General features: G+C 67.7%; 4 protein-coding genes across 10 annotated transcripts; 3 read left to right on the forward strand and 1 right to left on the reverse strand.

The window, feature by feature from the left end:
• Nucleotides 1-795: 795 nt before the first annotated feature.
• SFTPC (surfactant protein C) lies at nucleotides 796-2,564 on the reverse strand. Its single transcript, XM_074808023.1, has 5 exons — nucleotides 1,929-2,564; nucleotides 1,675-1,821; nucleotides 1,400-1,540; nucleotides 1,216-1,326; nucleotides 796-1,097 (listed from the first exon to the last, which is right to left on the reverse strand). The coding sequence occupies exons 1-5, from the start codon at nucleotides 1,983-1,985 to the stop codon at nucleotides 990-992; spliced, it is 564 nt and encodes a 187-aa protein (XP_074664124.1). The 5' UTR covers nucleotides 1,986-2,564; the 3' UTR covers nucleotides 796-989.
• On the forward strand, nucleotides 2,460-6,964 carry LGI3 (leucine rich repeat LGI family member 3). 2 transcript variants are annotated; one of them, XM_074808021.1, is made up of 9 exons: nucleotides 2,460-2,525; nucleotides 2,710-3,109; nucleotides 3,762-3,833; nucleotides 3,929-4,000; nucleotides 4,128-4,199; nucleotides 4,307-4,378; nucleotides 4,500-4,669; nucleotides 4,741-4,905; nucleotides 5,008-6,964. In XM_074808021.1, exons 2-9 carry the CDS (start codon nucleotides 2,898-2,900, stop codon nucleotides 5,823-5,825), a joined length of 1,653 nt encoding a protein of 550 aa, XP_074664122.1. In that variant the 5' UTR covers nucleotides 2,460-2,525; nucleotides 2,710-2,897; the 3' UTR covers nucleotides 5,826-6,964. The 2 variants fall into 2 exon arrangements, with proteins under 2 accessions (XP_074664122.1, XP_074664123.1); XM_074808022.1 differs by having other exon boundaries at nucleotides 2,511-2,525; nucleotides 2,715-3,109.
• A 1,610-nt stretch (nucleotides 6,965-8,574) lies between these two features.
• On the forward strand, nucleotides 8,575-11,844 carry REEP4 (receptor accessory protein 4). The gene is made up of 8 exons (XM_074807996.1): nucleotides 8,575-8,692; nucleotides 9,867-9,939; nucleotides 10,012-10,088; nucleotides 10,173-10,293; nucleotides 10,418-10,531; nucleotides 10,717-10,849; nucleotides 10,952-11,112; nucleotides 11,193-11,844. The coding sequence occupies exons 1-8, from the start codon at nucleotides 8,661-8,663 to the stop codon at nucleotides 11,256-11,258; spliced, it is 777 nt and encodes a 258-aa protein (XP_074664097.1). The 5' UTR covers nucleotides 8,575-8,660; the 3' UTR covers nucleotides 11,259-11,844.
• A 2,355-nt stretch (nucleotides 11,845-14,199) lies between these two features.
• On the forward strand, nucleotides 14,200-27,924 carry HR (HR lysine demethylase and nuclear receptor corepressor). 6 transcript variants are annotated; one of them, XM_074808015.1, is made up of 21 exons: nucleotides 14,200-14,263; nucleotides 14,909-15,063; nucleotides 15,520-15,675; nucleotides 20,747-21,607; nucleotides 22,134-23,001; nucleotides 23,446-23,638; nucleotides 24,172-24,392; nucleotides 24,472-24,621; nucleotides 24,713-24,799; nucleotides 24,902-25,008; nucleotides 25,174-25,252; nucleotides 25,417-25,583; nucleotides 25,714-25,947; nucleotides 26,038-26,209; nucleotides 26,331-26,400; nucleotides 26,546-26,667; nucleotides 26,762-26,881; nucleotides 26,965-27,104; nucleotides 27,180-27,347; nucleotides 27,458-27,577; nucleotides 27,661-27,924. In XM_074808015.1, exons 4-21 carry the CDS (start codon nucleotides 20,798-20,800, stop codon nucleotides 27,721-27,723), a joined length of 3,891 nt encoding a protein of 1,296 aa, XP_074664116.1. In that variant the 5' UTR covers nucleotides 14,200-14,263; nucleotides 14,909-15,063; nucleotides 15,520-15,675; nucleotides 20,747-20,797; the 3' UTR covers nucleotides 27,724-27,924. The 6 variants fall into 6 exon arrangements, with proteins under 6 accessions (XP_074664116.1, XP_074664119.1, XP_074664115.1 ...); XM_074808018.1 differs by lacking the exon at nucleotides 15,520-15,675; XM_074808014.1 differs by lacking the exons at nucleotides 14,200-14,263; nucleotides 14,909-15,063; nucleotides 15,520-15,675 and adding an exon at nucleotides 15,901-16,657.
• Nucleotides 27,925-27,954: the final 30 nt, after the last annotated feature.

The following is a 27,954-nucleotide window of genomic DNA, read 5'->3' on the forward strand; positions in this document are numbered from 1 at the left end:
TGCTCTTCACCGGGGTGACACGGGGGCAGGGCCGGAGCGAGGATTTCGGGGAGCAGATTTGACGCATGGCAACGTGCAATTTCCCTCCTCTTCCCAGCAAAGATGTGACCCTTGAAAAGTTAAATCATGCTCCCCAGCACTGCTGCGCTCCGGGGGGGCTGGCTGGGGTCCTCCCGGGGTCTCTTTTCTCCCTCCCAGCCCCCCCTGATCCCCCGTTCTCTGGTGCAGGAGGTGCCCCCCCAAGGATGATCCCAGGTGTTTTGGGGCAGAGGAGCTGGAGCTGCTGGGGTTGGGGGATGTATCAGGGGTGGGGGGGAGCTGGGAGCAAGCGGGTTGTGGTGTCCCAGTGCTTGGGTGTCCCCAGGGATGTGGCACAGTCCCTCTGTCCCCATCTTCACGAGGATGGGGACACGGATGGGGACATTTCCCAGAGGGGTGGCCCAGATCCCGCAGGGGTGCCGGAGCTGGCTGGAGGGGCAGAGGCTGCCGCTGCCACCTCGTCCTCCCACCATGCAGGTGGGGAGGGGACACCAGCCGTGCAGCCTGGGGACATGGTGTGCAATGTTGCAGGGGTGCCGCTGCCCCGGGGAGCAGGTGTCTGAGCCCTCCCCTGCTCCTCGCCCGGGGCTGGACCGACACGAAGGACACATCTACCCACATCGGACCCCTCGAGGAGACACCCCTGGGGCAGAGACACCCCGGGAAGGGCCGTTTGGCCGGCGTAGAGGGGGGGAAGGACAAGAGCAGCGCTCAGAGACGGGGGCACAGGCTTCACTTTGCAGACAGAAGCGTCAATCCCAAAGCAAATCCCACTCGTTTATTGCAAGTGCCACGGGAACGCCACGGTGCCGCGCGGCTGCGCATGGAGCCCCCCGGGATGGGGATGGGGAGGAGGAGAGAGGCCTGGGAGGCAACGGGGGGAGCGCAGGGACAGTGACATCCCCACCGTGCTGCCCCGTGTCCCCCCCCCGAGCCAACCCCAGCTGGTGCTACGCCCAGTACACAGGGACGGTGCTGCAGAGGATGTTAACGGTGGTGCCCAGGATGGAGCGGTCGGCCAGGGGCTCGGCGTTGCCACCGGCTTCCTTCATCTCAGCCTGTGGGAGAGAGAACGGAGCGGGCTACCATCCTCGGCCATGCTTGCCACAAGCCCAGCAGCCCCACACTTGGCCCAGGAACAACCAAACCCATCCAAGAAGGGTGGCCAGCACCCACCTGCCTGCGCTGGAAGGTCTCGGTGACAGCGTCCAGTCCCGGAATATTGTCCTTGTCCACGCGGGTGACGTAGCAGGCGCGGTGACACCAGGACCTGTAGCTGACCAGCAGCTGTTTGCAGACAGATTGGGGTCAGCTCAGCCCTGTCCCCGCTGCCACCTGTCCCCGGGGCTGCCCCCCCCACCTTGCTGTAGTCGTACACCACCACGGCGGAGGCGTTGAGCCCGTCCCGCACCGCGAACGTCCCGGTCCGTTCCTTCTTGCTCATGGAGAGGTGCTGGGGGGTCCCTTCGCCATCCAGGCCATGGATGGTCATTCGCAAGACCTGCCAGGCGGGGGGGGGAGGGTTCAGGGAGACTTGGGGGGGGTCTAAACCCCATCCCTGCAAAGAATCAGTGGCCGGTGCCATCCCCAAACCCGTCACCGGAGCCCACGGCTCCCTGCCCGGCGCTGCCTCACCGTCTCAGCGTGCGTCTCGGTGATGTGCAGCCCCAGGAGGAGGAAGGCGACGACGACCACCACGAGGATGACCACCACCACCACCACCACGAGGAGGCACTTGAGCTGGTGGGGGATGCAGGGCAGGCGGGGGGAGGCCGTGTACCTCTGGGGACACAAGGGACCACTTGAGCTGCTGGTGTGGGACCGGGGGTGGCAGCCAGTGCTCAGCCCCACGCTGGCTCCCCGGGCTGGGGGGGGTGGGTGCTCCTTACCGGGGGTGCCTCCTCCATCAGAGGCTCTTTGGAGCTGCCGTCCATCTCGCCCTCCATCGCCACGCGGCTCTTGTCCCTTCGCCAGCTGGAGCCGGGGGGATTTATAGGGTGCCAGGTGGGTGGGAGGAGGCGGGGGCCACCCCGGCTGCCAAGGTGCCACTTGTGCTGTTTGCTGAGCCCGGGGTGGGGGTATGAAACCTCCGAGGGCCCTTTCCCGGCATTTGGCCATCAGCACAGGCGGGGGCCAAGGCAATCAGCAGTGCCCACCCTCCGCACCCATCCCCAGGCTCTGGCCAAGGACCCAGCACCCTCCGCACCCATCCCCGGGGGTGCTGCACCCCTGGTCCCTGCAGCCCCATGCACGGGCAGCTGCGGGCCCCCCCTTCAGCGCGGGGAAGGAGCTGGCTGGGCTCATTGTTGGCCGGGAGCACCGTGCCTGGGACGGGGTGGCCGAGTGGCCGGTGCCTCCCACCACCTGGCAGCGCTTGCTGCCAGTTCAGGCAGGGAGCTGGCGCGGGCAGCGCTGCAGCACAGGCAGCGGGGTGAAGCCACAGGGTGGGAGAACCGCGCTGGCATCACCCCTGCAAGTTGCTGCAGGTCCCTCTCCTGTCCCCCAGCCCTGTGCACCCCAAGAGCCACCCCGGCTCCCGGTGGCTGCCCCCCCTGGGTGTGCACCCCCCGTGTTTGCACCCCCGCAGGCTGACGAGGACACGGGGCCACGTGGATGCTCACGCTGTCGCTCAGCCGCATCCCTCCCTCCCTCCCTCCCTCCTTCCCGCAGCACAGGAGCATGATGCGCTGCAGAGCAGCGGCTCGGGCGCTGCCGGCCTCCGCCGCCACCACCGCTTCTCCTCCACACTGAAACCTCCAGGGAAAGAGGAGAGGAAAAAGCTTCACCACCACTCCCCAGCACGACAAGACAAGAGGGAGCAGCTCCAAGGGGCGAGAGCAGAGCTAGGCCAAGGCGTGATGGAGCTGCGGCGTGGGAGGAGGATGGTGAGGGGCCAGCTCTCCGCTCTCCTCCTCCTCCTCGCCTTGGCCTGGCTCTGGTTGCCAGCGGAGGGTCGGCGACCCCCCCGGCCACCCCCTTGTCCCCCAAGCTGCTCCTGCACCCGGGACACAGCTTTCTGCGTGGACTCCAAGGCTGTGCCCAGGAATCTCCCCCCTGAGGTCATCTCGCTGTGAGTACCCAGGCAGCGGGCTGGGGACGGGGACAGGGACGGGGAGCGGGGCATGTCCCCAGGGCGCAGGGCTGGCAGGGGCTGCTGGGGTGATAGGAAAAGCCTCTTTCTTTGTGCTGCATCGGGGACAAACGCATGGTGGGGTGGGGTACAGGCAGCACTGGGGGCTCTGGGGGGAAGGAACAGGCTGGGGACCCCCCGGGGCTGGTCCCCACGTCCCTCTGTCCTGCGGCAGTGGCGGTGCCGGAGGGAGCAGGGCTGCAGCCTGTCCCCATCTGCCATGACCTTGGGGACCGGAGCCCCAAGAGGACACGGCTGGTGGGTCAGCTGGTGGGTCCCTGGGGATGTGGTGGGACATGGGACCTTTGTCCGGGCGTGCGTCGTGGATGCGTGTGCGTGTCTGGGTGCACACGCGTGTGGGGTGCCGCAGGGTGTGGGGTGGGTGCCAGCCCCGGGGGGTGGCTGAGCGCCTCGTCCCCTCTGTGCCACCCCCAGCAGACAGGATTAGTGCTGGGGCTGCTCTGGGGCTGGCAGACCCCGGGTGACAGCAGGGATGGCTCTTGGGGGCATGGGGGTGGTGGAGCCGTCCCCCCCCCGCCCCTGGCTGCCGTCCCCTCTCCTGCAGAGCCCTGAAGCTTCATCTCGCTGGCAGGACGATGGTGAACGCAGCTTTCACCGAGATCCGAGAGGCCGCCTTCGCCCACATCCCCTCGCTGCAGTTCCTGTACGTCTGCTGCGCTGGTGGCGGGGCATCCCGATGTCCCGCCGTGCCCGTCCTGCCCGACCTCGGTGCTGACGCCTTCCCCCCTCTCCTTGCAGCCTGCTCAACTCCAACAAGTTCACGTTGATCGGGGACAACGCCTTCGCCGGCCTCTCGCATCTCCAGTACCTGTGCGTGGGATGGGGACAGGGGGACGCAGGGACAGGGATGGCCCTGGGGAGGGCACGGGGACAGTGGGGGCATCGGCAGGGATCGGTCCCCTTGGGGCAGCCGTGCCACCGTCTCCTCCCGCCCCAGGTTCATCGAGAACAACGACATCCAGGCACTCTCAAAGGCAACTTTCCGTGGGCTCAAGTCCCTGACTCACCTGTGAGTAGCAGGGGGGTCTCCTGCTCCCCAGGAACATGGAGGGGTGGCTCTTGTCCCTTTGCCATGGCCAGGGCTAAGTCACGTCCACGGCCCCTCTCATCCCCCAGGTCCTTGGCCAACAACAACCTACAGACGCTGCCCCGGGACCTCTTCAAGCCGCTGGACATCCTGAGTGACCTGTAAGGTTGACGCGGCACTGGGGACCCCCCGGGATGCTGGACTGGGGCGAGGGTGACACCCTCAGGGTTCTGCTCGCTCTGGGCTGGGTGCTGGGGGTGACTGGGTGCCATCCTTGGGCAGGGACCTCCGGGGCAACACGCTGGCCTGCGACTGCAAGATCAAGTGGCTGGTGGAGTGGTTGGAAAGCACCAACACCACGGTCCCCGCCATCTTCTGCAGCAGCCCCGGGCAGTTCGAGGGCCAGCGGATCCGGGACCTGGCGCTGGGTGACTTCCAGTGCATCACCACGGGTAAGGGACCACGGCCGCCCGTCACCCCCCTCCCTGGGCACCCAGACCCTCACCGCCGCCTCTCCCCACAGATTTTGTGGTGCACCAGGTCCTGCCCTTCCAGTCAGTGTCGGCTGAGCCCTTCACTTACGCCAGCGACCTGTACGTGGCCCTGGCGCAGCCCGGTGCCAGCAGTTGCGCCATCCTCAAGTGGGACTACGTGGAGCGCAAGCTGCGCGACTTCGACCGCATCCCTGGTAAGGCGTGATGGCAGGGGGGTCCCCTCGTGGGCTGTGACCCCCATTTTGGGTGATTCGGGAAGGGCACGGCCCCGCGGTGACGTGGTCCTTGCCCGGCAGCTCACTCGGCAGTGCACTGCAAGCCCATCGTGGCGCAGAACCAGCTGTACGTGGTGGTGGCCCAGCTCTTCGGTGGCTCCTACATCTACCGCTGGGACACGGCCGTGGACAAGTTCATCAAGATCCAAGACATCGACAGCCAGAAGACCCGCAAGCCCAACGACATCGAGGCCTTCCAGATCGAAGGCGACTGGTACTTCGTCATCGCCGACAGCTCCAAGGCGGGTTCCACCAGCCTCTACCGCCTCAACCAGAACGGTTTCTACTCCCACCAAGCCCTCCACGCCTGGCACCGCGACACCGACGTGGAATACGTGGAGAACGACGGCAAACCCCGGCTGATCATCTCCAGCAGCTCCCAAGCGCCCGTCATCTACCAGTGGAACCGGGCGCAGAAACAATTCACGGCCCAGGGGGAGGTGGGGGAGATGCTGGACGTGCAGATGGTGAAGCACTTCAAGGTGAAGCGGGACCAGTTCCTCTGCCTCAGCCGCTACATCGGCGACTCCAAGGTGGTGCGATGGGAAGGGCAGCGCTTCGTCGAGCTGCAGACGCTGCCGTCCCGCGGCTCCATGGTGATGCAGCCCTTCTCGGTGGAGCAACGGCAGTACCTGGCCCTGGGCAGTGACTTCTCCTTCACCCACGTCTACCTGTGGGAAGAGGAGAAGCAGAAATTCGTCAAGTTTCAGGAGCTGTCGGTGCAGGCGCCACGGGCGTTCCGTTACGTGCCGGCTGCCGACGTGCAGCTCCTCCTGGCTCCCAGTTTCAAGGCCAACACGCTGGTCTACCGGCACGTGGTGGTGGACCTCAGCCTCTAGCAGGGAGACAGAGCCCGGGCTGCCCCGACACGGCTCTCGCCTGCCCCGAGAGCTGCCTGCTCCTGCCCGAGGACACGCATGCGCCCACCAGCCCCTTCCTCCTGCCTGCAGCCGGCTCTGCCCCGTGGTCACAATCCCACATTCCCAGCCCCACACTTTCACCCACCCCCCGAAGCGCAGGGCAGCACCCAGCCCCACGGCCCCGCTGCCAGGGGAAGCCACGGGCCTCAGTTTCCCCCCGGTACTCCCATGGGCAGCACCTACGGTCACCCCGTCCAGCAGCCCGGGGAGGGGACAACGGGCCCAGGGGCTTGCGGCAGGGAGGTCTGGGGGGGGCATGGGAGTGGAGTGGCAGGCAGGGAGGTGCACAGGCAGGGCCAGGCTGCCGGGGCTGGATGGGATGCTCCCAGGACACTGCGGAGCTCCCAGGCTGATGGGATGCTCCAGAGTGGGTGGGATGCTCAAGGTGGGGGGGATGGTCCAAGGTGGATGCAGATGGGATTCCCTGAGGTGGGTGGGATGCTCGAGGCCCGCTGGATGCTGCAAGGTGGATGGGAATGGGATGCTCAAGGTGGATGGGATGCTTGAGGCCAGCAGGATGCTCCAAGGCAGATGGGAATGGGATGCTTGAGGTGGATGTGGATGGGATGCCCTGAGGTGGATGGGATGCTCGAGGCCAGTAGGATGCTCCAAGGTGGATGCACACAGGATGCCCCAAGGCGGATGGGATGCTCGAGGCCAGCAGGATGCTCCAAAGTGGATGCAGATGGGATGCACCAAGGCGGTTGGGATGCTCCAGGTCAGTAGGATGCTCTGAGACGGATGTGGATGGGATACCCTGAAGCAGACGGGATGCTCGAGGCCAGCAGGATGCCCCAAGGTGGATGCAGATGGGATACCCTGAAGCAGATGGGATGCTCGAGGCCAGCAGGATGCTCCAGGCTGTCAGGCTGCTGCCGAGGCGGTGCTGCCAGCCGCAGAAACGGGGCTGGCCTGCTCCCGTCCCCCTCTGTGCATGTCCAGCAGCTCCCTCTGCCCGCAGACCCCTGCGGCCCCGCTGCCGGGCAGGACCCAGCGTGCCAGCCGAGGTGTACGCGCCCACCCCAACGCTCCCCACAATAAACACACTGTGACTCCTGGCCCTGCCTGCGTCTGCCGCCAGCCGCCGTGCCTCCAGCCCTGCCCCTGTCCCTGCACCAGTCCCACTGTCCGAGCCCAGGAGGGGGGAACCCCTGGTTTTAGGGGTCTTCCAGACCCTGCACGTGGCTCGCCTGTTCTTTTTTTTTTGCTGCAGATGCCTCGTCCCATGGCAGGGGGGGGGAAGCAGGAGGTGTTTCCCCAGGGAAGGGTGTCCCAGCGGGAGCCTGCTGCACCCCGAGCTGCACCAGCACCCGCGCAGCCGCCCGGCTGGTTTTCCAGGGGAGCGTTTCCCTGTCCCCCAGGTATATAAATATGCATGTAAAAAACCACCAACTAAGCTCACAAATAAAAATCCTCTCAAAAGGAACAGGCACTGCGGGGCACAAGGAGCAGAGTTTGACCTCGGGGGCTCCAGGTCCTTTCCCTGCAGCCCCCCGCAGCCGGATCCAGCCCTGCCCTGGGTGCAAGGCAGGGCAGAGCGCCTAACTGGTTAGGCCCAGCCCTAACTGATGCTGCAGCGGGGCTTTACCACACTTTTGTGCCTCAGTTTCCCTACGAGGGAAGGGCAGATTTTAAAGCCAGGTGGGAAACATGGGGAGCAGCTGCAAAGGGGTGCTGGCACCCCAATAGTGGCAGTGACTGGGATGGGGGAGCCAGCGTGCCCTGGACCACTGCTGGGGATGCACGGCCAAGGGGAAGGTGGCCCAGGGATGTGATGTCAGGTCCACCAGCGAGGGCTCTGAGCCCCGTTCTGGTTCCGGGAGGAGGAAGCAGCTTCTATTTTCTCCCGAGCATCTTGCAGGGATCCACGCCCGCCCGCAGAGCCCTGGCTCTGGTTCAGCAACACGCCTGAGCGGGTGCTTAAGGTTCAGCGCACATGTAAACCCAGGTGAGGCGTGCCGGGGAGGGGATTTAGCGGCGGCTGAGGCTAAACCCCGCTGAATCAACACGTCAGGGTGGTGCCAGTACATCTGACTGCCTTGACATGACCCAGCGGCGCTCCCACCTCCGCCCAAACCCCCAACCCTGACCTCCCGCACCCCTGACATGACGGCGGGGTGCTCCGCACACCCCACCTGAGCATCACAAAAAACCAAAACCACCCCCCTCCAAAACCAAAAAGAAGTCCCCAGCATCACTCATTTTCACAGAATCACTGAGTCACTCAGGTTGGAGAAGACCCTCGGGATCATCGAGTCCAACCCTCAGCCCGACTCTACACAGTTCTCCCCTACCCCACATCCCCCCACAGCTCATCCAAACGGCCCTTAAACACCCCCAGGGGTGGGGACTCCACCCCCTCCCTGGGCAGCCTATTCCACTCTCTGACCACTCTTTCTGGGAAAAAAAATATTACAAAACCAACTATTTTGGTGGACAGGGACGTAAAGACACACACCCCAACATGGACTTGTGGGGAGAGGCCCTTTTAAGGGCCGCCGTTGCCCTTTTAAGAGCCTGCGTTGCCCTTTTAAGGGCCGACGTTGCCCTTTTAAGCGCGGCGGGGGTGGGGCCCGCTACGGCGCATGCGCGGGGCCGTTGCAACGTTCACGTTGTTCCATTCGCTTCCGGCGGCCGCGGGGGGGTCGGGGGGACCCGGGGGGTTTTGGGGGGTTCCGGGGAGGTGGCGGGGAGGGGGGACAGCGTGGACCCCCCCCGCCCGGCGCTGCCCGGCACGGCGGGCCCGCCCGCACCATGGTGTCCTGGATGCTCAGCCGGGTGATTGTGTGAGTGGGGGCCGGGGGGGGCCCGGGGGGTGCCCGGTGGAGGGGGGGCTGCAGGGCGGGGGGCTGCGCGGAGCTGCCCCAGGTGGGAATTTGGGCGAGGGGCTGCTGGGGGGATGCGCTTGTATGGGGGCAACGAGAGGTGTCGTCCCCCCCCGGAGATGGGCTAGTGTTGTGGTCCCGGGGCTACTGCCGGCCCCCTGCCCGTCCCGAGGGGGGGCGGGGGGCGAGCGTGGCTTCGGCTCCCTGCAGCGCCTGGAGGGTCCCTGTGCCCAGCACTGACCCCCACCCTGTAGCCCTGCTCGCTCCCCTGGCTCCCGCGCTGTGGCTAGCTGGGCTGCGTGGCCAGTGGCCAAGTCCCTCGTGGGGAGGGGGAGGCCCCGCTGCTGCGGGGTGGGGGCCCCCACGGCCCCGTCCCCAGGTCGGGGGAGGTGGTCGGGGTGAGCCCAGCTGCGGGCAGGCAGGAGATTTCCCTGCCTGTCCCCCGAGTCACCGGGCTACCAGGTGAGTCTTTGGGGCTGGCACCGAGCATCGCTGTGCCCGGGCTCGGGGGGGGCTGTCACCCCGGTTTGGGGGGGCTGTCACCTCCGTTGTGCCACACCTGGGCCGTGCCTCCTGCCACCGCCTCGACGGGTCGGGCCAGTCCCCGTGGAGGTGGGCGAGTTTGTGGGAGCGACGTTGTGCGCCCAGTTGGTCTTTGTGCCCCCAGTTGGTTGGGCCCCGTGCGCCCAGTTGGTTGGGCCCCGTGCGCCCAGTTGGTTGGGCCCCGTGCGCCCAGTTGGTTGGGCCCCGTGCGCCCAGTTGGTTGGGCCCCGTGCGCCCAGTTGGTTGGGCCCCGTGCGCCCAGTTGGTTGGGCCCCGTGCGCCCAGTTGGTTGGGCCCCGTGCCCCCAGTTGGTTGGGCCCCGTGCCCCCAGTTGGTTGGGCCCCGTGCCCCCAGTTGGTTGGGCCCCGTGCCCCCAGTTGGTTGGGCCCCGTGCCCCCAGTTGGTTGGGCCCCGTGCCCCCAGTTGAGCTTTCCAAGCCGCTGCCGTCCACGTTCCCGGCAGCTCCGGGGCCGTCATGGTGCTGGCAGAGCTCAAGGCCAAGCTGCGGCGCTGGGCCAGGCAGCTCCTCTCCTCCCTGCCACTGCTCTACGCGGGGTGGCCCACTTGCCTCACCCCCTCCTCTTCCTTACAGGCTGGTTTTCGGGATGCTCTACCCTGCCTATGCTTCCTACAAGGCCGTGAAGTCCAAAAACATCCGGGAATACGTGAGTAGGGTGCTGGGGCGGCTCCTTCCCGGGCTGCAGCCGCGGGCTGACGGGCTGTCCCGCTCCCCGCAGGTCCGCTGGATGATGTACTGGATCATCTTCGCGCTCTTCACAGCCACCGAGACCTTCACCGACCTGCTCATCTCCTGGTGAGGCTGCCGTGGGGGGAGCAGGAGAGCCTCTTTTGGGGTCCCCTGTCCCTGGAGACCCCATCTTCTCCCCCTCTCCGGCAGGTTTCCTTTCTACTACGAAATTAAGACGGCGTTTGTCATCTGGCTGCTCTCCCCCTACACGCGGGGGGCCAGCCTGCTCTACCGTAAATTCGTGCACCCCACGCTGTCCCGCAAGGAGAAGGTAAAGGCTACTTGGCTTTTGGGGAGGTGGGGAGGGGGCCCCTACGTGCCCTGGGGGGGCTCAGCCCGCTGAGCAGGACCCTGCGCCGGCGCTACCCTGGGCACGGCCGCGGTTGTTTTGGCAGGAGATCGACACGTACATCATCCGGGCCAGGGAACGCAGCTACGAGACGATGGTGCGTTTCGGCAAGAGGGGCCTCAACCTGGCGGCCACGGCCGCTGTCCAGGCGGCCACCAAGGTACCGCCAACGGGCTGGGCTACTCCGCTGCCCTCGGGATGCTCAGGGATCCCCGGGAGGAAGCTGCCACCCCTGGGCTGTGCGGGTGCTGAGCCCTGCCCGGTGGGGTTGCATTGCCCCTGGGTTCTGGGGGGGTTCTGGTGCTTTGGGGCTCAATTCCATCCTTTGTGTCCCCCCCCTCGAAGAGCCAGGGTGTTCTGGCCGGGCGGCTCCGCAGCTTCAGCATGCACGACCTGCGCTCCGTCCCCGACGAGACCCCCGTGCACTACCGGGACCCCCTGTACCTGGAGGAGCAGGAGAGCCACAGGCAGCTGCTGGGTGAGCTGGGGCAGGGGGACGATCGCTGTGAGGAGCGGGGGGCTCCAGTGAGACCCGTGGGGGGGCCGTGCCAGGAGCTATCTTGTGCCCCTCTGTCCCCAGCCTCGGCCGGGCAGCAGTACGAGAGCGAGACGGACGATGAGGAGCTCTGGTCGGACTCGCAGGTCTCTCCCCAGCCTTCACCCCGCAGCAGCCGGGACCCCAAATCCCTCTCCCGCAGCCGCAGCCTACGTGGGGTGAGGAAGACAATGCTGGGCAAAGAGGTACCGCGGTGAGAGGGGGGGGGCTGTGGTGGCCTGGGGCTGGGGTCAGGGGGACCTGACCCATCCCTCGCCCTCCCCAGGGCTCTTCCCGGCTCTTGCGCAGCCAGATCAGGAGGAAAGCGGCTCCGCCGGAGCAGGACAGTTAATGGCCCCGGGAAAACCCTCTGCCAGGAGTCTGAACGCGAATTTGCTGCTGCAGCACCGGGAGGGAGCGAGCCACGGCTCGTCCACCCCCCCTGGAACCGGGGAGGAGGCTTCCCCCCCCCCATATTACACTGTAAATACCTTTTCTGACCTCGGCGCCTGCCCGGCTGCACTGTGCACCCCCCAGCTCACCCCCCAGCCCTGCCCCCTCCCACACCCCACTGCTGCGGGCTGGCGCCGGCGCCTCCCCGTGGGCCCCCCCCGCCTTCTCCTCCCACCCTATGGACACTACAGGCTCTGCTGGGGTCCCCCCCCTCCTCTCTTGCTGCCGTGATGCCTTATTCCCCACATCCCCTCTGCCCTGGGAGCCAGCGAAGGGACGTGCCTTGTCCCATCTGTCCTCTGAAGCCAAAGACACATTCCCTAGCCAGGGCCCCCCCCCCCAGCTACAAACTGACACCCCCATACTTGAAACCAGGGTGCCGGTGCCTGACTGTGCCCTGCCTGGTACCACGTGGCTTTCAATGTTCTCCCCTCCCAGAGGGGAGCTTTTGTACATGGAAAAATAAATGTTATTTTAGACTTTCAGATACGGGAGTTGACCCTTTTTGTTTAAACGCTGTCCCCTTCCCTCGGAGGGGGGGGGGTTGTGGGGCTGTGGGGGACCCTCGGGGGGTGCATGGGGCTGTGGGAGGGAGCAGCGCTCGGTCTCCGTGGGGCAGAGCAGGACTGAGGGTGCGTGGAGGGGGGTGCTGGGGTGCAGGGGTGCATCTCAGCCCCTCCTTGCAGTAGCCGTGTCCCCCACGGCGTGGCAGCAGCGGCCGTGGCCCCGCTGGGGACACCCCTGGCCCCGGCACACGGCCAGGGCTGCGGGCGGATGTCCCCGGCCTGGCCACCAGCCCTGCCTTGTCCTGACGGCCCCGGCCATGGGCAGCTGCCTTCTCCCTCCCGGGGCTCCCCAGTCTCACCTTGGGGGGGTCTCTGCTCCCTTTACTCCTTCCCCGGAGGATGTGTCCCCTGCCCGGGTGGAGGACATGGGGCACCAAGCCTCAGGCAGGGTGGCACAAGGTGACAACGCTGCCTCTCCTGCCCCCCCACCCCACCCCGAGCCCTGTCCCCTGGTGCCCTGCTGCTCTCTGGCATCAATCCCCTTGCTCCCAATCCTTCCTGCCCTCAGGCCAGCTTTATTTTTAGCCCCCTGGCTGCTTTCTGCCTTTGGGGGGGGGGGGGTCTTCCCAGGGCAGGGAGAGCGTCTGCCCCTACCTGCAGCCCCCCCAGCGCAGAGCCAGGCAGCGGTGTTGGAGCAGATTAGGTGGAGGTGGGTGGATTAGCCGTGTAAAACTGTCTCAGAGACAATTACTTAAAGCAGTGGGGAAGGAAGGCTGGGGGGGGGACAGCGCAAGGGCTTGGGGGGCTGCCTGTAATCCCCCTAAAGCTGCTTAGGGACGGTGGTTCCTCCAAGGATACGGCCCGGGGCTGCCTGCCCCCAGGACCAGGGTTGGGTATGGGGGGGTACCGTGGCCTCAGGGCTGGCTGGGGGGGTGCTGGGATGGAGCTTGAGCATCATCCGTCCCCAAGATGGGTGGTCACTGGGGACCCCTTTGCTTCCCAGCTTGGGGAAACTGAGGCACGAGCACCGGCGATACCTAAAATAGAGCTGGGAAGGGAACCGGGCGTCCTGGCACCTGAGCCCTGGTTTGACAAGCGTCCTGCGTATTTCCCCAGGGAAAGAAACCCAAGGAGAGGACAAAAGCTGCCCGGGGTGGTGCAGCCCGTCCCCCCCCCCGGGGCTGCGGCAGCCCCCTCCGGTGCCAGCGCTGATCCCAGCTGCGTCAGCTCGCGGGTCTGTGCCAGGCTGCAGTCAGCAAAGCCGTAATCTCCCTCAGCTGGCAGCGCCCCAGCCCAGCAATTCAGTGGTTGACCTGAGCTTGCCTGGCCGTGGCCACTGTCCTCCCTGGAGAGGGGGTGCCAGGCTTGTGCTGGCAGCGGGGGGCTGAGCCCCGGCTGGTTCCCCCCCGACTCACCCCAGGGCAGGGTCTGGCCCCACCGGAGCGGGGTGAAGCGTAACCCTGCGGTGCATGGGGGTGGCAGGAGGTGATGTAAACTGGGGGGCTCGTGGCCCTGTAAGCCCAGAAAGCCACCTGTGTGCTGGGCTGCGTCCAGAGGATTGTGGCCAGCAGGGTGAGGGGGGGGGTTCTCCCCCTCTGCTCTGCTCTCGGGAGACCCCCCTGCAGTGCTGGGTCCAGCTCTGGGGGCACCAACAGCAGAAGGACACGGACCTGCTCGAGCGGGGCTAGAGGAAGCCACGGAGATGCTCGGGGGGCTGGAGCACCCCCCTGTGAGGACAGGCTGAGAGAGTTGGGGGGTTCAGCTGGAGAAGAGAAGGGTCCGGGGAGACCTTAGAGCGGCCTCTCAGGACTGAAAGGGGCTACAGGAAAGGGGGGGGGAATCTTGGTCAGAGGGGAGGGATAGGATGAGGGGTAATGGGTTTAAACTGAAAGAGGGGAGATTTAGATCAGATCTAAGGAAGAAATTCTTCCCTGTGAGGGTGGGGAGGCCCTGGCACAGGTTGCCCAGAGAAGCTGTGGCTGCCCCCTCCCTGGAAGGGTTCAAGGCCAGGTTGGACGGGGCTTTGGGCAACCTGGGCTAGTGGAAGGTGTCCCTGCCTGTGGCAGGGGGGTGGGAACTAGATGACCTGTAAAAGGTCCTTTCCAACCCAAAATATGATTCCCCACTGGGAAGGCATTACCGAGAGCGAGGGTCAGGTCAGTGGCTTCCACCCCCCCAGCCCCCCGCTCCCCTCCCGGGGCTCCCCTGCCTGCACCCCTGAGCTGGCAGCGGGACTGAGTGACGCGGGGGTGTCCCCTCTCCCAGCAGGGCAGGGACATCTCTGATGCTGCAGGGAAGCATTATCCAACCCCCCCGCCGGCAGCTGGTGCCCCCGGGACAGGCACTGCCCGTTCCCAGAGGGCAGCAGCCGTGAGCTGGTGCCTTGGCCCTGGCAAAGGTCAGTGCTCGGGGTGGGGTGGGGGGTGGCAGCCCCAGCCCTGCTCCCCAGGATGACTCTGCTCCCCCCCCGGGAGAGCACCGGCTCGCAGGGTGGTGGGGGCTGTTACTCATTAATGGGATCTGCTGGCCAGACCCCCCAGTGGCTTTGGGTGCCGTCCCCAGTCCCCCGCCGCACCCACCCCTTGGCATCCAGGTACCGCCTGACAGTCCCCCCCCAAGCCCATGCTGGTGACCCTGAGCGACCCAACCACGCTCCTGCGCCCCCCCCCCGGCTCCCTCCCTGCCCCTTTCCCAGCTCATTTCACCCCACCGCAGCCAACCTGGGGGCTACCGCCCTTCTGGGGGGGGGGGGGGGTGTGCGGATGCTGGTGCCATCCCTGGGGCTCATTTTGGGGGGTCCCTGGCAGAGCAGCACCCTCCCGCAGGCCGACCCCTCCACGGCAGGGGTCCGGGTGTCCCCAACCCCTCGTCCCCACTGGGGTCCCCCCCCCCATCTCGGGCCCCCTCCGTCCCCATCGCCTGAGTCAGCCGTTCCAGGCGGGAGCCATGTGAGGCCGCGCACACATGGCTCCCCGCGCGGCACAGAGCTGTATTTTTAGCCGACGGTATCAAAAGCATAATTATGTCTGTTGTTTAAATGCAGCCTCTTTTTCTGGCAGCCCCGGGGAGCTTTCAGCTGCCTCCCGCCGCAGAGGGCACAAGGAGGCACGATGCGGAGCTGCGGGCAGGGCGCTGCCCGTGGGCAGGGGGCTTGGCCGGGCAGGAGCTGAGACCCCCCCCCCTGTTGCCACCAGGCAGGTAAGACCTTCCTCCCCCACGCTGGTGGGGGGACACAGCACCTCTCTTGCATCCCCCCCCCACATTATGTCCTCAAACATACACCTGCCGTCACCCCACCGGCGAGGAAGAGGATGGTGGGTGGGGAGCGCGGGGGCAGGAGGGGCTGGGGAAGGGGCGTTCGAGGTGACGGGAGCGTGGGAGGACACAGCTGAAGGAATGCTGCATATCCCACCCCCCCACCCCCCCCCGAACCGCCTGTCCCCCCCCTGTCCCCTCCCCAGGACCCGTCTGTCCCCAGCCAGCCCCGCTCACAGCCTGGCCCTGCCCGCGCTGGCACCGAGGACGATCCCAGGGCTGGACCCGTGTCCCTGCCACGACACCGCAGCCTCGGGGATTTTGGGGACCACGCTCGGGGTGGGGGGGGGAGTGGCTCTGGGGACCGAGGGAAACTGAGGCACTGCCTTGCTCTGGCAGGAGGAGCCGGGCAGCGAGCGGACAGGCAGCTGCCTGTCGATTGTGACTCTTTTCCCGTCGCCTGCCCGGTGCCAGTTTGCCCATCGCCATGGCCGGCCGGCGGCGGGGGCAGAATTGGGGCCCGGGCTGAGGGCAGGAGACCCCGACTGCTCCCAGGTAGGTGCTGTGGGGTTCCGGGCGAGCGGGCAGCAGGCAGCTGCCTGCCCAGTGTGCGGGGGGCAGAGGGCTGCCCGTGTCCCTGGCTGCCGTCCTAAGCCCTTGGCCCCTGGGACGAGCTTTTAATTACATCAAGGTATTTGAAGGCGGTTGCTGACGCCGGGGTAAACAGGAGTCCCGGGCGGGTAGGGGGGAGCCGAGGGGGTGGCACAGGACGGGCACTGGGATGCCTCGTCCTGCCTTGTCCTGCCCCGGGATGGGGATGCAGGGAAGGGAGCGTCCAGCCCCCCCTCCCGAGCATCCCCCCACCATGCGCACCAGGGGGGGGTTGGCCAAGCCCCCCGCTCCCCACAAACCTAACGGGGCCAAGTTGCCCTCGCCCCATCCCCGCCGTGCGGCACCCGAGAGCTGCCGCAGGGATGGGGTCCCCGGGCGCTGCCCCCCCCCCCTCTTGGCGCGGGGTTAGGATGGGCAGGGGGTATTGGGGTGCGACCCCCAGCCTGGGAGAAGCGGCTCATCTCTCCCCCAGCAGCGAAGCGAGCGGGATTAGCGATGCTTACTCACCTCCCCGAAGGGAAAGCGGGAGATTAGGGCCGGCACCAGCGTCCGAGCCCGCGGCAGCGGGGCCGTAGCGGCTGCCCAGGCCCCGCCGTACCGGCAGCCAGGGCCGGAGGGGAGCGCAGGCTGCCAGAGCAGTTGGGCTGTGGCCCTAATTCCCAGAAAGCTGCTCGTGTGGGAGTGAGTGTCCTCCCGTGCCCTCCGCTCCGCCGCAGCCTCCAGACTCCTGAAGGTTTGACGTGGGGTTTTTTTTGCCTTGTTTTTTTATTTTTTTTTTTTTTTTAAGCACCGGGTGCAGATTAGCAAAAGCTCTTGCGGCCATCGCGCCCGGTGCTGGGCAAGGAGGAGGGGTGGGGAGGGGGAACGGGGCTGCCTTCCTCTGCCTGCGCCTTCATCTTCCTCACCTGCGCCACGGTGGAGGCAGGTAGGTGCGTGCCGAGCTCGGTACTGGGGCTGAGAGGAGGAGGAAGGAGGAGGAGGAGGAGGAGGAAGGGATGGATGGATGCAGAGAGAGCTGGAGGGGGCTCTGAGCAAACCACAGAGGGGCATGTTGAGTCCTTTTTGCATGAGGAAAAAGCTGATTTCAGGCTGTTTTCCCAGCCGCGGGTGGCTGGTGGGTCTGGGGGCTGCGGAGCCCTTCCCCGAGGTGCCCAGATGGGGCAGGGGATGTGGGCAGGACTGGCAGGGTCCTCACCTGCCTGCGCTGCCGGAGCACCAGCCCAGAGAGGGGCTGTTGGGGTACCAGGGAGCCTTTTGCACCAGGACCCCCGTCCGTCCCCCGTCCCCAGTGCTGGAGCATTCCAGAAGCCCCCCGCACAGCCACGCGTCCCCCCCCCGCCGCTCCCCACCGTGGTCGCAGGGGACACCGTGGGGACAGTGTCCCTTCACCCCTCGTCCTCGCTGAGTCTCTCCCCATCCTCCGGCGTTGAGCGGGGCAGGGATGCCAAGGTTTCTAATTCGGGTGTTTCCGGCCTCCCGCGGCGTCTTTCTGGCCAGCGCTTGGCTCGTGGGTGTTCGCACTCCCTCTGATTTAAGGGAAAAAACAAGGAGATTGGAGCTCTGCGGCCGGCTGTGCCAAGCCACCAAGGCAGAGCCCCCTCCACCCCCCGGGGGTGGGTTTCTTGGCAAAGCCTGAGCTGGCAAAACTCAAGCCCAGCCCAGACCCCCCCCAGATTGCCCTGGGGGACCCTCCGTGGGTCGTGCCGGGACAGGCAGGGAGCGGGGGGACCCCGGCCGGAGCCGCTGTGCCGTGGGAGGCCGGCACGGAGCCCGCTCCCTGGGCTGGGGCGGGATGGTGGCCAAACCCCAAAAGAGCTTGCCGTCAGCGTGGCTTTCCCACGAGAGCCGCGCTGGCCCCGGGGAGGCTTCGCGAGGGCCTTGGGCTCCCCAGCACGGGAGGAGCAGCCCCGCCATGGCCGGGATAGCGGGGTGTGGGGAGGGCACAGCGCCCAGAGATGCTGCCCCAGTGCACGGTGGGAAATTCCCTCCTGTCCCTCCAGCATCGCCCCCCCCACTCCCAGGTCCCTGCTCCTTGCCCTCCCCCATCAAGGGCTGCTCATGGCCCCTCTTTGAGGTTTGGCACCGGGTCCTCATCCTCCTGGGCGTCCGCTGACCCCTCCGGCCGTGCCGGGGTGCTGCTGATCCTTCTCGGGGTCCGTGCTGGCTGCCAGCTTCCCCCCCACCCCCCCTGGAGCCGTCATCCCCGGGGAGGGGCGGGAAGGAACGGGAGGAGAGTTCTTCTTTCAGCACCTTCTCATCGCAGGAAGGCGCGGGCTCACCCACGCCCCGAGCCCTGTCTGGGTCCCCTCCCTGTTCCCTGGCACCCAGTGGGTGCAGCGAGCAGCAGCCGAGCACCGTGGCCCCCCCCCAAACCCTCCTGTCCTCGGCAAAAAGGGCTCGAGGGGGTCCCGCTGCGGCTTCACCCATGTTGGAGGTGGGATGGGGACCGGCGGGTGCCACTGCAAAGGGACCCTGGGGGCACCCAGCACCCCGAGCCACAACCGCGCCCCGGCCGGCGAGGGTTAACCGTGGCTCCTGGCTCCCAGCGGGCCCAGACCAGCAGCCGCTGAGCTGTAACGAAGGTCTGATGTTAATCACGCTGCTCAGCTCACGCGGCCGTGGCCTGGCTTCACCCCCCCGAGCCCCCCAGCCCCGCCAGCCCCCGGGGGGCCCAGCCGTGTCGAGCCGTGCCGGGGGAGGCTGCGGTTTATGTAAGGCGTGCGAGTTGTGCGCGGGGTGTCCCTGGGACACACGTACATTATGTAAGTGCTACTGGCACCAGCTCCCCCCCCACCCTCCCCAACTCTCCAGTCCCTCACTGGGAGCTCAGAAATGGGGCACCCACCTTGGGGGACCCCCTTTGACCTGCTGCTGCAACCGTGCGCCCGGCTGGAGCTTCACCCCCGAGAGCTGGGGGGTTTGGGGTCGGTGTGTCTTGGGGAGATGCTGGCAGGGGGATGGGTCCCAGCTCTCGCCCGGTGGGCTGTGGGGCACGGCTGGGGGGTGTGCAAGCCCAGTGGGCTACAGGGAGGGGGATTAAGTGGCCCCAGATAGCTCGTGCTCTGCGTTAGCCCCTCGGCACCCCTTGGATCCCACCCTGCCCTTCCCACCCGGCTGCTGCACGCTCTGCAGGCAGGAGGGGAGGCAGAGGAGCGCTGCCTTCATCCCAGGCAGCCGGGGGAGGGATGGTGGCAGGGGGACAAGGCTCAGCTGCGAGACAGGGCGACCTTGGACTGTCACAGTGGCAGCGTGCGTTGAGGCCAAATCCTCACCATTTGGGCAAAACCGAAGGGCTTGTGAACTCTGTGCCAGGCCGTGCCACCACCCGCCCCCCCCCCCCCCCCCGCCGCCACCTCCCCTGGGCACCAGGACTGGGGCGTTTGGCCCATCCCGGCATTTCTCCCGTTCCAGTTTCACCTGGAGCGGGCGGCCGGCACCTTTCATGGGCCTTGCCGAACAAAGGGCGCTTTCTTCGCGCGGGGCAGAGCACACCTGCCCGCCTTGGCACCCGCCGCCAGTGCCCCTGGGGCTGGGTGGCACCCCCCCGGCACGGTGCCGGTTCCCGGGCGTCAGCACCCTCTCGCCCGCCCAGTCGCTGTGGGAGCCGGCGGAGGCTGCACGCTGGCGGGGAGCTGAGCCCTCACCATCGCCTTGTCCTGCCGTCGCTCGCCCCAAAGATGCTCAAGGCTGCCTAGAGCCGGGGGGAAGGTCCTGCTCGCCGCCACCGACGCTCCCTTGGGTGCCCCTCGCCCCCGCAGCACGCTGGGACTCCCTCCCCCCAGCTCATAGGACAATAGGCAGGAGGAGCACGAAGCCCCCCAGGCCAATGGATCGAAAACTCCAGCTCCAGCATTCGGAGAAGAACATCCCCAGGGCCACCCGGGTGGCTTTTTGCCTCCTCCAGATCCCGGAGCCGGATCCCTTCAGCCTGTGGGTTTAGGTGCTCCCACCACCCGCGCCCCCCGCCCCACACCCCCGGCTTCGCCTCTCCGGGACCCTGTGCCGCCGGCGGAGACACCCGCTCGTCCTCGGTGCTGCAGGGGAGGTGGCGGGGTCCCCCCATGGACCCTCCAGGTAGCTGGTTGTGCTCGGGGGTGCTCGGCGAGCTGTGGGACCGGCTGCTTGTGCTCTGGATGGGGCAAAGGGCAGGGGGGTGGCTGGGGGGACCCCAAGGGTGCTGTGTGGTGGGGCAGCGGGTGCCCCAGGGTGCTCCCGAGCAGGGGCTTGGGCAGCAGCGTGGGAACAGGGACTAAGGGCACGTGACGGGGACGGGCGGCTCTGGGGACACACGCTCCTGTCCCCGTCACAGCCGCCTGCCCGGCCATCGGGGTGGCTCTGTCCTACCCAGGGCTGCGGTTTTGCCGCGGTGGCTCAGAGCAGAGGGACCCCGTGTCTGTCCCCCTGGGACAGGGCAGGCTGGGGGACAGCAGGTGGCATTTACTCTGCCGGGAAGTGATGCCATCGCCGGCTGCTGCGAGGGCTGGCTCTGAACCCCGCGTCTGCGTGTGGCCTGGGTCCTGGAGGAGCGTTAATCCAACAAATCCCCCCAGGCATTTCTACCAGGAGGGGCCCCTGGGAGCTGGGAGCTCCCCCCCTCGCTGCAAACCCTCCTGGGAAGTGCAGCCCAGCCCTGGCCGGAGGCAAATACCTGCGCGGGGCAAGGCCTCCCCACGCTGGGTGCCAGCGGCCGGGCGCGGGGCCAGGCTGGGTGCGGAGGGACGGGTGGGCGCGAGGTGCGTCCTGGCCGCCAGCCCCCCCCCCCCGGGCTGGGTGCAGGAGGGACGGGATGGGACGGGCAGGGGACCAACGCTCCAGCCACGTGCCCTCCCCGCATTGGGCATCCCGCCGGATCCCGCGAGGCACGGGAGCTCGGGGTCCCCTCGCCGTGCTGGCGAGTCTCCCATCTAGCATGGGAGGAGGGAGCTGGGGGGGTTGAAAGCAGCGCCCCCACCCTCCCACCCCAACCCCATCAACCATCCCTGTGCCTCAGTTTCCCCTCATTGCCACCCCGCAGGGTCCGGTCAGCCCGGGACGGCGCTGAGCACCACATGAGTGGCGGAGCAGCATGGCCAGCGACGCGAGGATGGGGGAGACCCCGGCGCAGTGGAGGAGAACCCAGGAGGCGACGCCGGACGCCCGGGGGGTGGAGAGCAGCGGGGTGGTTTTACCCCAAAGCGCCGCTGCCGAGCTGGGACTCCCAGGCTACCTGGAGCCTGGCAAGCTGAGCTACGGGACCGAGAAGGGGTGTCCCTGGAGGGGCTCTGAGGGATGTTTGGGGCCAGGCCGGGAGCTCGCCAGTGGCCGGCTGGGCTGTCCCTACCCCCCGGCGGCACCGTGCCTGCGGGACGCCCTGTGTCACCCCAAGGATGGAGCCGAGCTCCCGCCGCTGCTGCCGCCCAGGAATGGGCAACCCAAGGCGGGTTGGGCCGAGCCCTGCAAGGAGCACACAAGGCCACGGTGGGCTGAGGCCGTGCTGGCCCCCTTGGCCCTCTACAGCCACGCGTATCACCGCTACCCCCTGCCCTTCCCGGGGCTGGACACCCAGCGCCCCGGCAGTGCCGGCAAGCCCCGTGGTGCTGCGGGGGACGGAGCCGGTGACCCCCCGGCTTTCCACCACTGCCCCTTCCTTGTGGAGGCCAAGCACAGCCCCTTCCTCCTGTCCTCGCTGCTGCCCGCCGGAGCCCCGGCTGACCCCCCGTTTGGCACCGGGGGGCCGGAGGCACCGGGGACGATGGGTGATGGGTGTTTTGGCGGCGGGGACTGGCACTTGGGCTCCTACGCGCCTGCCTGGGGCCAGCCCCTCTATTTGGGGCTCCCATCGAGGTGTAAGGTGGCTCCGGGCCCCTTCGACGATTGCTCCAGCTCAGGGAACAAGGTAGGCAACCCCGGATGGCCGCGCTGGTGCCCGGCTCCGACGGCGGCACCGCTCTGGCTCCCCCAGCCTGGCTCCAGAGCGGGGATACATCGGTAGCCCCCCACCCCGAGTGGGACGCAGCCCCCCGCTTGCTCCTGCAGCTTGGCAGTGGGGTCCCCAAAAAAAAGATGATTCTCTCCTCCCCGAGGCGGCCCCGCAGCATGATGCAAACCCCCCTGGGCTGAGTCACGGCGGCCGCGGCACAGAGGCGGCGAGAGGCAGAGCCCGTGGGTGCGCCCGTCGCACCCGCGCCGCTGCGGCTCCCCATTCCTTTCCCACGCGGTTGGGGGTGACACGGGCACCCCACGGGCTCAGCCAGATGGGGCGGGAAAGCACCGGGCAGCTGCCCAGCTTGGCAGGGTGGTGGTGGGGAAACTGAGGCAGGGCTGCGGGGTGCTCCCCATCACCACCTCCCAGCCGTCTGGGTGATGGAGGTGGGGATGGGGACCCACATCTGGGGTGACACCAGTCCTCTGCTCCCCTCCAGGAGTTTTTTGTCAAGAAAGAACCCGGCTTCCACCCCCCGGCCAAGGACCAAGCGCCATCGCAGCTGCTGGGCAAGGGCCAGGCGGGGCAAGACGGAGCTGGCGAGGGGGAACCGGCAGTGCTGGAGCTGCCGGGAGCCCTGTGGAGGGATGGCCAAGGGGGGGGCAGCTTGAGTCTGCCCGCTCCCCATCCCCGCACGCCTCCCCCCAGCGCCAGCCACCCCCTCTTCCTCCCACAGCCCGGCATGGCGGGGGGCTGCGGGGGTCCCTGGGTGGGCACACAGCCCCACGCCACCGATTCTCCCCTGGAGCCGGTGCCAGGCCAGCCCTCCGAGCCCAAAGATGAGCACTTGGGCTACCAAAGCCTCCAGCCCGGCTCGTCACCGGGATCAGGGGACCCCGACCCGTCGCCTGCGCTCACGGATGGGCACTACCCGCCGGCCCTTGCCAAACTGGAGCAGCCCCCCGCTTGCCTCTGCACCGCGCCGGGCTGCGATGGGTGCCCGGCGGTGGGCTATGGGGTGCTCGGCCCCTTCGAGCCCACCCTGGGCATCCCGGGGAGCCGTTTTCCGTGCCCACCCAGCAACCACACCAAGCTGAAGAAGACGTGGCTGACGCGGCACTCGGAGCAGTCGCTGCCGCCCTGCAAGGCCCCGCGGCGGGACGGTGGCACCGAGCTGGCTGGCGAGGGCAAGCGCTCGGCTAAACGCCCCCACGGCCCCGCCGACGGCCCCCGCGCTGCCACCGAGGACGCTGGGGCAGCCAAACGGGGCGCAAAGGCCACCAAGCACGTGGCCGTGGCGTGGCCGGGTGACAGCACGGAGAGCGGAGGGGACCCTGAGGAGGGGAGGATGGAGCTGGGAGGAGGAGGTAAGGCAGCGGGGCCGGGGGGAGGGCGGTGGCAGCGCCCCGTCCCCCAGGGAAATTTCGCATCCCAGTTGCCAGCGCCCGCGACACGAGCTCTGAACACGTGAGGGTTGGGGAACCTGCTGCGCTCAGGTTTTTTTTCCCAGCATGGCTGGGTCTGGAAGCAGCTCCCAGGGTGGGGGTGTCTAGAAATGCCCCTTTGGGGCAGCACAGCACCCTTGGGTGTCATGTCCAGGGTGGGGGGGTGGCAAGTGCCATCGCGGAGTCGGAGCCCTCCTTGGGGCGGTGCCAGCAATCTCAGCCCTGACCTCTTGCAGATCTCCAGCCCTATTTTCCAGCCCTACTTTCTGGCCCAGTTTCTGCGGCATCCCAGTCCCCCCCCTGCCACCCCCCCGGGCTGGTGTGTCCCCACTCAGGGTGTCCCAAAGTGCGTCCCGTCTCCCCCAGACCCGCCGAGCCGTGTCGGGCCGTGGTGCCTGCAGAGCGTGGCCTGCACCGCCCTGCCCGACAGCATCCCGCGGTGCTGTGCCTGCGCCGCCCGGGCCGGGGGGGACCCCGAGGGGGAGGAGGAGGAGGAGGAAGAGGAGGAGGAGGACTGGGATCCCCCTGAGAGCACCTGCAGACTGCTGCACTTCCGCAGGTGAGCCTGGGCCGGGGGGGATGCATGGTGGGATGCATGGAACAGCCTAACCCCGCTTTTGAGCAGCCCCTCTCATCCCCCTGCTTTAGAGAATCCTCTCCTGTCACCCCATTTTTGAGCATCCTCTCCCCTCACCCTGCCTTTGAGCATCCCGTTTCATCACCCTGCCTTAGAGCATCCTCTCCTGTCACCCTGCTACTGAGCATCCTCTCCCATCACCCCATTTTGGAGTACCCTCTCCCATCACCCCACTTTAGAGCTTCCTCTCCTGTCACCCCACTTTTGAGCACCCTCTCCCGTCACCCTGCTTTTGAGCTTCTTCTCATCACCCCATTTTTGAGCACCCTGTTTCATCCCCCCACTTTTGAGCATCCTCTCCCATCACCCCACATTAAAGCACCCTCTCCTGTCACCCCATTTTTGAGCATCCTCTCCCATCGCTTTTGAGCATCCTGCTTCATCCCTCCAATTTCGAGCACCCTCTCCCGTCCCCCCACTTCGGAGCACCCCCTCCGGTCCCCTCTCCCCCGCAGGTTTGCCCTCGGGGCCGGCGGGGAGCTGAGAGTCGATGGTTTCTGCACCCTGGGGGAGGCGGAGGGGGAGACGTTGCGGCTGGATGCGGCCGGCCCCGAGCGAGGCCGCAGGAGCGCGGGCAGCAGCCTCTGCCTGGCCAAATACTTACTGGGGGTCCTGGGGGACCCCTTCTGCGAGGCCGTCCGCAGGGACAGGGACACGTGGCCGGGACCCCCCGAGGGTAAGCGGGGGACGGGGGTGTGGGGCGGGGGGTGGCGCTGGGAGCGCTGGGGGGGGGCTGAGGGCTGTGTTTCCCACAGGGGTGACGGCCTGGCGGCGGGGGGAAGGAGCCCCCCAGCTGTGTGACGCCTGCCAGCGCGGCTTCTTCAACTCTCACTGGAGCTGCGCCAGATGTGGCTTCCAGCTGTGCCCCGACTGCCACCGCAGCAGGCGGGAGGCTGACGGCCGCGGTACGGGGACGGAGGGGACGGGGACGGGGACGGGGGTGTAAAAAGGGGTGTCAGCCCCCGTGGGGACCAACACACCCTCTCTCTGATGCAGAGGATCCGGTGCAGCCGCCTGAGTGCTGCCCTGGGCAGGATCACCCTGTCACGGCCCTTGTCCCCACACAGTTTGTCCCCACCCATGGTGAGTGTGTGTGTCCCCCCCCCTTCCCACCCACTGCCTGGGGGTGACCCCCCCTGTCCCCATCATCTGTCCCCATCATCTGTCCCCATCATCTGTCCCCAGTCCTGACCCAGCTCTGGAAGCTGCTGCACGAGGTCAGGGTCAAGTTCGGCATCGAGTCGCATTGTCCCTGCGGGGAGGGGGCTGCGGAGCCCCCGGGGAGCAGGCAGGTACTGGGGGGGGGGGGGAATGGGGGGGTGCAGGTGCACCCCAACCCTTACAACAGGGTGTCTGCAGGGGGGTTGTGCATGATGCTGGGGTAGGGGACCAGCCCTGGGGAGGGGGCACATGGGGGTGTGTCCCCCCCATCCCGCATGCTCGCATGGGTGTTTCAGGAGCCGATGGGGGCCACGGTGGCTACCCCCCCACCCAGCAGCGATGGCCAAGCTGACACCTCCCAGCCCGTCAAGGAAGGTAGGGCTGGCTGCGACCCCCCCGCTGTGGGGACACCCCGCTCCGGGGGGGTCAGGGCTGCTGCCCCGCATCCTTTACAGGGTGCTGGGTGTGTGTGTGTGTGTGGGGGGGGGTGAGAGGCAGAGGAGGGCATGAGTAGCCCTGACCCCTTTCTCCCCCTAAAGCAGAAAGCCCCGAGGGGGGGCCACCATCACCGGGGCAGCCGCCCCCCCGGGGGCCCGTGCAGACCTCCACCCTCTGCGACCTCCTGGCCTCCACCGCCGTCAAGCTGTGCCTGGGGCAGGACGGGGTGCACATGGCCTTCGCCCCCGTGTCACCCGCTTTGCCCAGTGTGAGTCCCGGGGTGGGCAGGGCACAGCGCCCCCCCCCCCCCCCCCCCCATGCTGCCCCCCACCCCTCAGCAGGGCTGGGAGGGGGGTCAGGGTGGGCTGATGGGGCTCCCCCCCCACTCTTCTCCCTAGGACAACCGCCTGACCAGCATCCTGGACAGCATCATCGCCCGCGTGGTGGAGAGGAAGATCCAGGAGAGGCAGGCGGGGGGCGAGCTGAGCCCCCCCAGCCCCCTCGACCCCCCCAGCCCCCCCGGCCCTCCCGCCTCTCACTGCATCCTGGCACCCAGCGGGCTGCTCTGGCTGCACGACCCCGACCATGTCAGCAACTACAAGCTCTTCCAGGAGCACTGGCGGCGGGGCCAGGTGAGCCCCCCCCACCCCTCCAGCATCCCGGGGACCACCCCTAAACCCCCCCGCACCCCCCCTCAGCTGAGCCCTCGGCTGCCCCGGCAGCCCGTCCTTGTTTCAGGGCTTCAGAAGAGGCTGGAGGGGCGGCTGTGGGGGCCGGAGTCCTTCTGCCCGGCCGGGGGGGAGCGGGCGGTGGAGGCGGTGAACCTGCGGGCACCATCGGACCGAGTCAGGATGAGCAGCCGGGAATTTTGGGATGGCTTCGCTGCCAGCGCAGGTGGGCATGCGACGAGTTTGTGGGGTCTCAAGTCAGATCTGAGGGGGTCTAGAAGAGGGGGAGGCAACCCAGCCTGCGCATCCCTCCGTCCCCGTGTGTGATGCCACGTTCCATCCTGCAGCATCCCCGGAGCGGGGCGGTGGGGACCTGCTGAAGCTGGAAAGTGGCTTTGGGGACATGGAGCTGTGCCGGTAGGTGACAATAAAAGCGTCACCGGGATGTGGGGTGGGTTCCCTACGGGATGCAACCCGGTGTGGGATGGGATGCAGAGCCAGGGTGGCTCTGCCAGCGCCGGTACCCGGTGCCCCGGCTTCGAGCACCACGCCTGTGCCACAGGGCCACCAACCTGAGCACCAGCTTGCCGCTGCCGGAGTACTGCGGGCCAGCCGGCCGCCTCAACCTGGCTACCTACCTGCGGGGCCGGCGCTGGCTGCGCCCACGTGTCTGCGTGGCTTACGGTGAGTGCTGCCCCGGGGTGGGGGGTGTGGGGGGGCGGTGTGTGAGTTGGGGTGTCCCCTCCCCAACCCGTGACGATGCTCGTCCCGCTCGCAGGCGTGCAGCCCCACGACCGGACCATTGGGACCAAAAACCTGACGGTGGAGGCAGCCGATTCCATCAGCGTCCTGGTTCACGCCGCGGCGTGGCTGCCCCAGCGGCCGGCGGCACGGCACGGTAAGGTGGGAGCGTGGAGGGGGTCACCGCACCCCAATTCCCTGCTCTGGACCCCACCCCCACGAGCACCCCTTTGCCCACAGACCTGCTCCTGCAAGTCGAAGCCGACGGCGTGGACGTGCCGCTGAAGGAGCGGCTCTGGGATGCCGGCAGCCGGCCCGGTGCCCTGTGGCACATCTTCCGTGCCGAGGATGCCGGCCGCATCCGGGATTTCTTGCAGAAAGTGGGTGTCATCACCCCCCTAGTACAGCCCCAGCCCCCCAAACCCTGCCTCTGCTCACCCCCCACCCCTCTGCAGGCGTGCGAGGACCAAGGGCAGGAGGGGGCGGCCGTGGCGGAGCCCCCCAACCACTACCTGGACCTCTCGCTGCGGAGGCGGCTGCGCCAGGAGTGCGGGGTGAGCGCCTGGACCCTCCTCCAGTTCCTGGGGGACGCGGTGCTGGTCCCTGCCGGGGCTCCCCACCAGGTAGGCAGCTCTGTAACCCCCAGCCCCTGCGGCCAGCTGTGCCAAAGCCTCCTGGGGAAACTGAGGCACGGTCGAGCCCCCAAAATTTGACGCCGCCGTGCCGCGGGCAGGTGCAGACCCTCACCGGTACCATCAGCGTGGAGCAGCGGTTCCTCTCACCGGAGAACGCCGCCCGCCTCCGGGACCACAGCACCCACCTCCCCGGGGCCGCACACCAGCTCCGCGCCCAGGTGGGTGGGTGTCGGGTTGGGGGTTCTGGGGGGATCCCGGTGCGGGGTGAGCGGCGCTGACCCCCTTCTTTGCACCCTTGCAGCTGGACGGCGTGATCTTCTCCGCTGTGCGGGAGGCCGTGGGAGTCCTGCGGGGCTGCGAGTGAGACGGGTGCCGGGAGGATGCTCGAACAAAGCTTGGCCCTGCCGGCCACGGCCACGGCCACGGTCACGGCCGAGGTGCTGTGGGGAGCCGGGGCCGGCCGCCTCTCGCTTGGTGCTTTGCTCCACGATCGCCCGGGGACGCTCGGGACAGGCGTGGGGAATAAAATGTCCGCAGCGTGCCGGAGCCGCCGGCACCACCAGCACCCGCCTTGGCGTCTCCCTCCCGTGCGGCA

This window comes from Strix aluco, chromosome 28 (genome assembly GCF_031877795.1).
Source record: "Strix aluco isolate bStrAlu1 chromosome 28, bStrAlu1.hap1, whole genome shotgun sequence".
NCBI lineage: Eukaryota > Metazoa > Chordata > Aves > Strigiformes > Strigidae > Strix > Strix aluco.

What these genes read in the sequence shown, in the direction of transcription:
- SFTPC (XM_074808023.1), bottom strand. Translation starts at nt 1,985, where the DNA reads ATGGAGGGCGAGATGGACGGCAGCTCCAAAGAGCCTCTGATGGAGGAG. An exon ending in CCGAGACGCACGCTGAGACG is followed by an intron (nt 1,541 to 1,674) that starts GTGAGGCAGCGC and finishes CCCGCCTGGCAG; the next exon opens with GTCTTGCGAATGACCATCCA. An exon ending in TGGTGTACGACTACAGCAAG is followed by an intron (nt 1,327 to 1,399) that starts GTGGGGGGGGCA and finishes GTCTGCAAACAG; the next exon opens with CTGCTGGTCAGCTACAGGTC.
- REEP4 (XM_074807996.1), top strand. Translation starts at nt 8,661, where the DNA reads ATGGTGTCCTGGATGCTCAGCCGGGTGATTGT. An exon ending in ATGCTCAGCCGGGTGATTGT is followed by an intron (nt 8,693 to 9,866) that starts GTGAGTGGGGGC and finishes TCTTCCTTACAG; the next exon opens with GCTGGTTTTCGGGATGCTCT. An exon ending in CGCTGTCCCGCAAGGAGAAG is followed by an intron (nt 10,294 to 10,417) that starts GTAAAGGCTACT and finishes TTGTTTTGGCAG; the next exon opens with GAGATCGACACGTACATCAT.
- LGI3 (XM_074808021.1), top strand. Translation starts at nt 2,898, where the DNA reads ATGGAGCTGCGGCGTGGGAGGAGGATGGTGAGGGGCCAGCTCTCCGCT. An exon ending in ATCCCCTCGCTGCAGTTCCT is followed by an intron (nt 3,834 to 3,928) that starts GTACGTCTGCTG and finishes CTCTCCTTGCAG; the next exon opens with CCTGCTCAACTCCAACAAGT. An exon ending in CTCAAGTCCCTGACTCACCT is followed by an intron (nt 4,200 to 4,306) that starts GTGAGTAGCAGG and finishes CTCATCCCCCAG; the next exon opens with GTCCTTGGCCAACAACAACC.
- HR (XM_074808015.1), top strand. Translation starts at nt 20,798, where the DNA reads ATGGCCAGCGACGCGAGGATGGGGGAGACCCCGGCGCAGTGGAGGAGA. An exon ending in AGACTGCTGCACTTCCGCAG is followed by an intron (nt 23,639 to 24,171) that starts GTGAGCCTGGGC and finishes TCTCCCCCGCAG; the next exon opens with GTTTGCCCTCGGGGCCGGCG. An exon ending in GCGGGAGGCTGACGGCCGCG is followed by an intron (nt 24,622 to 24,712) that starts GTACGGGGACGG and finishes TCTCTGATGCAG; the next exon opens with AGGATCCGGTGCAGCCGCCT.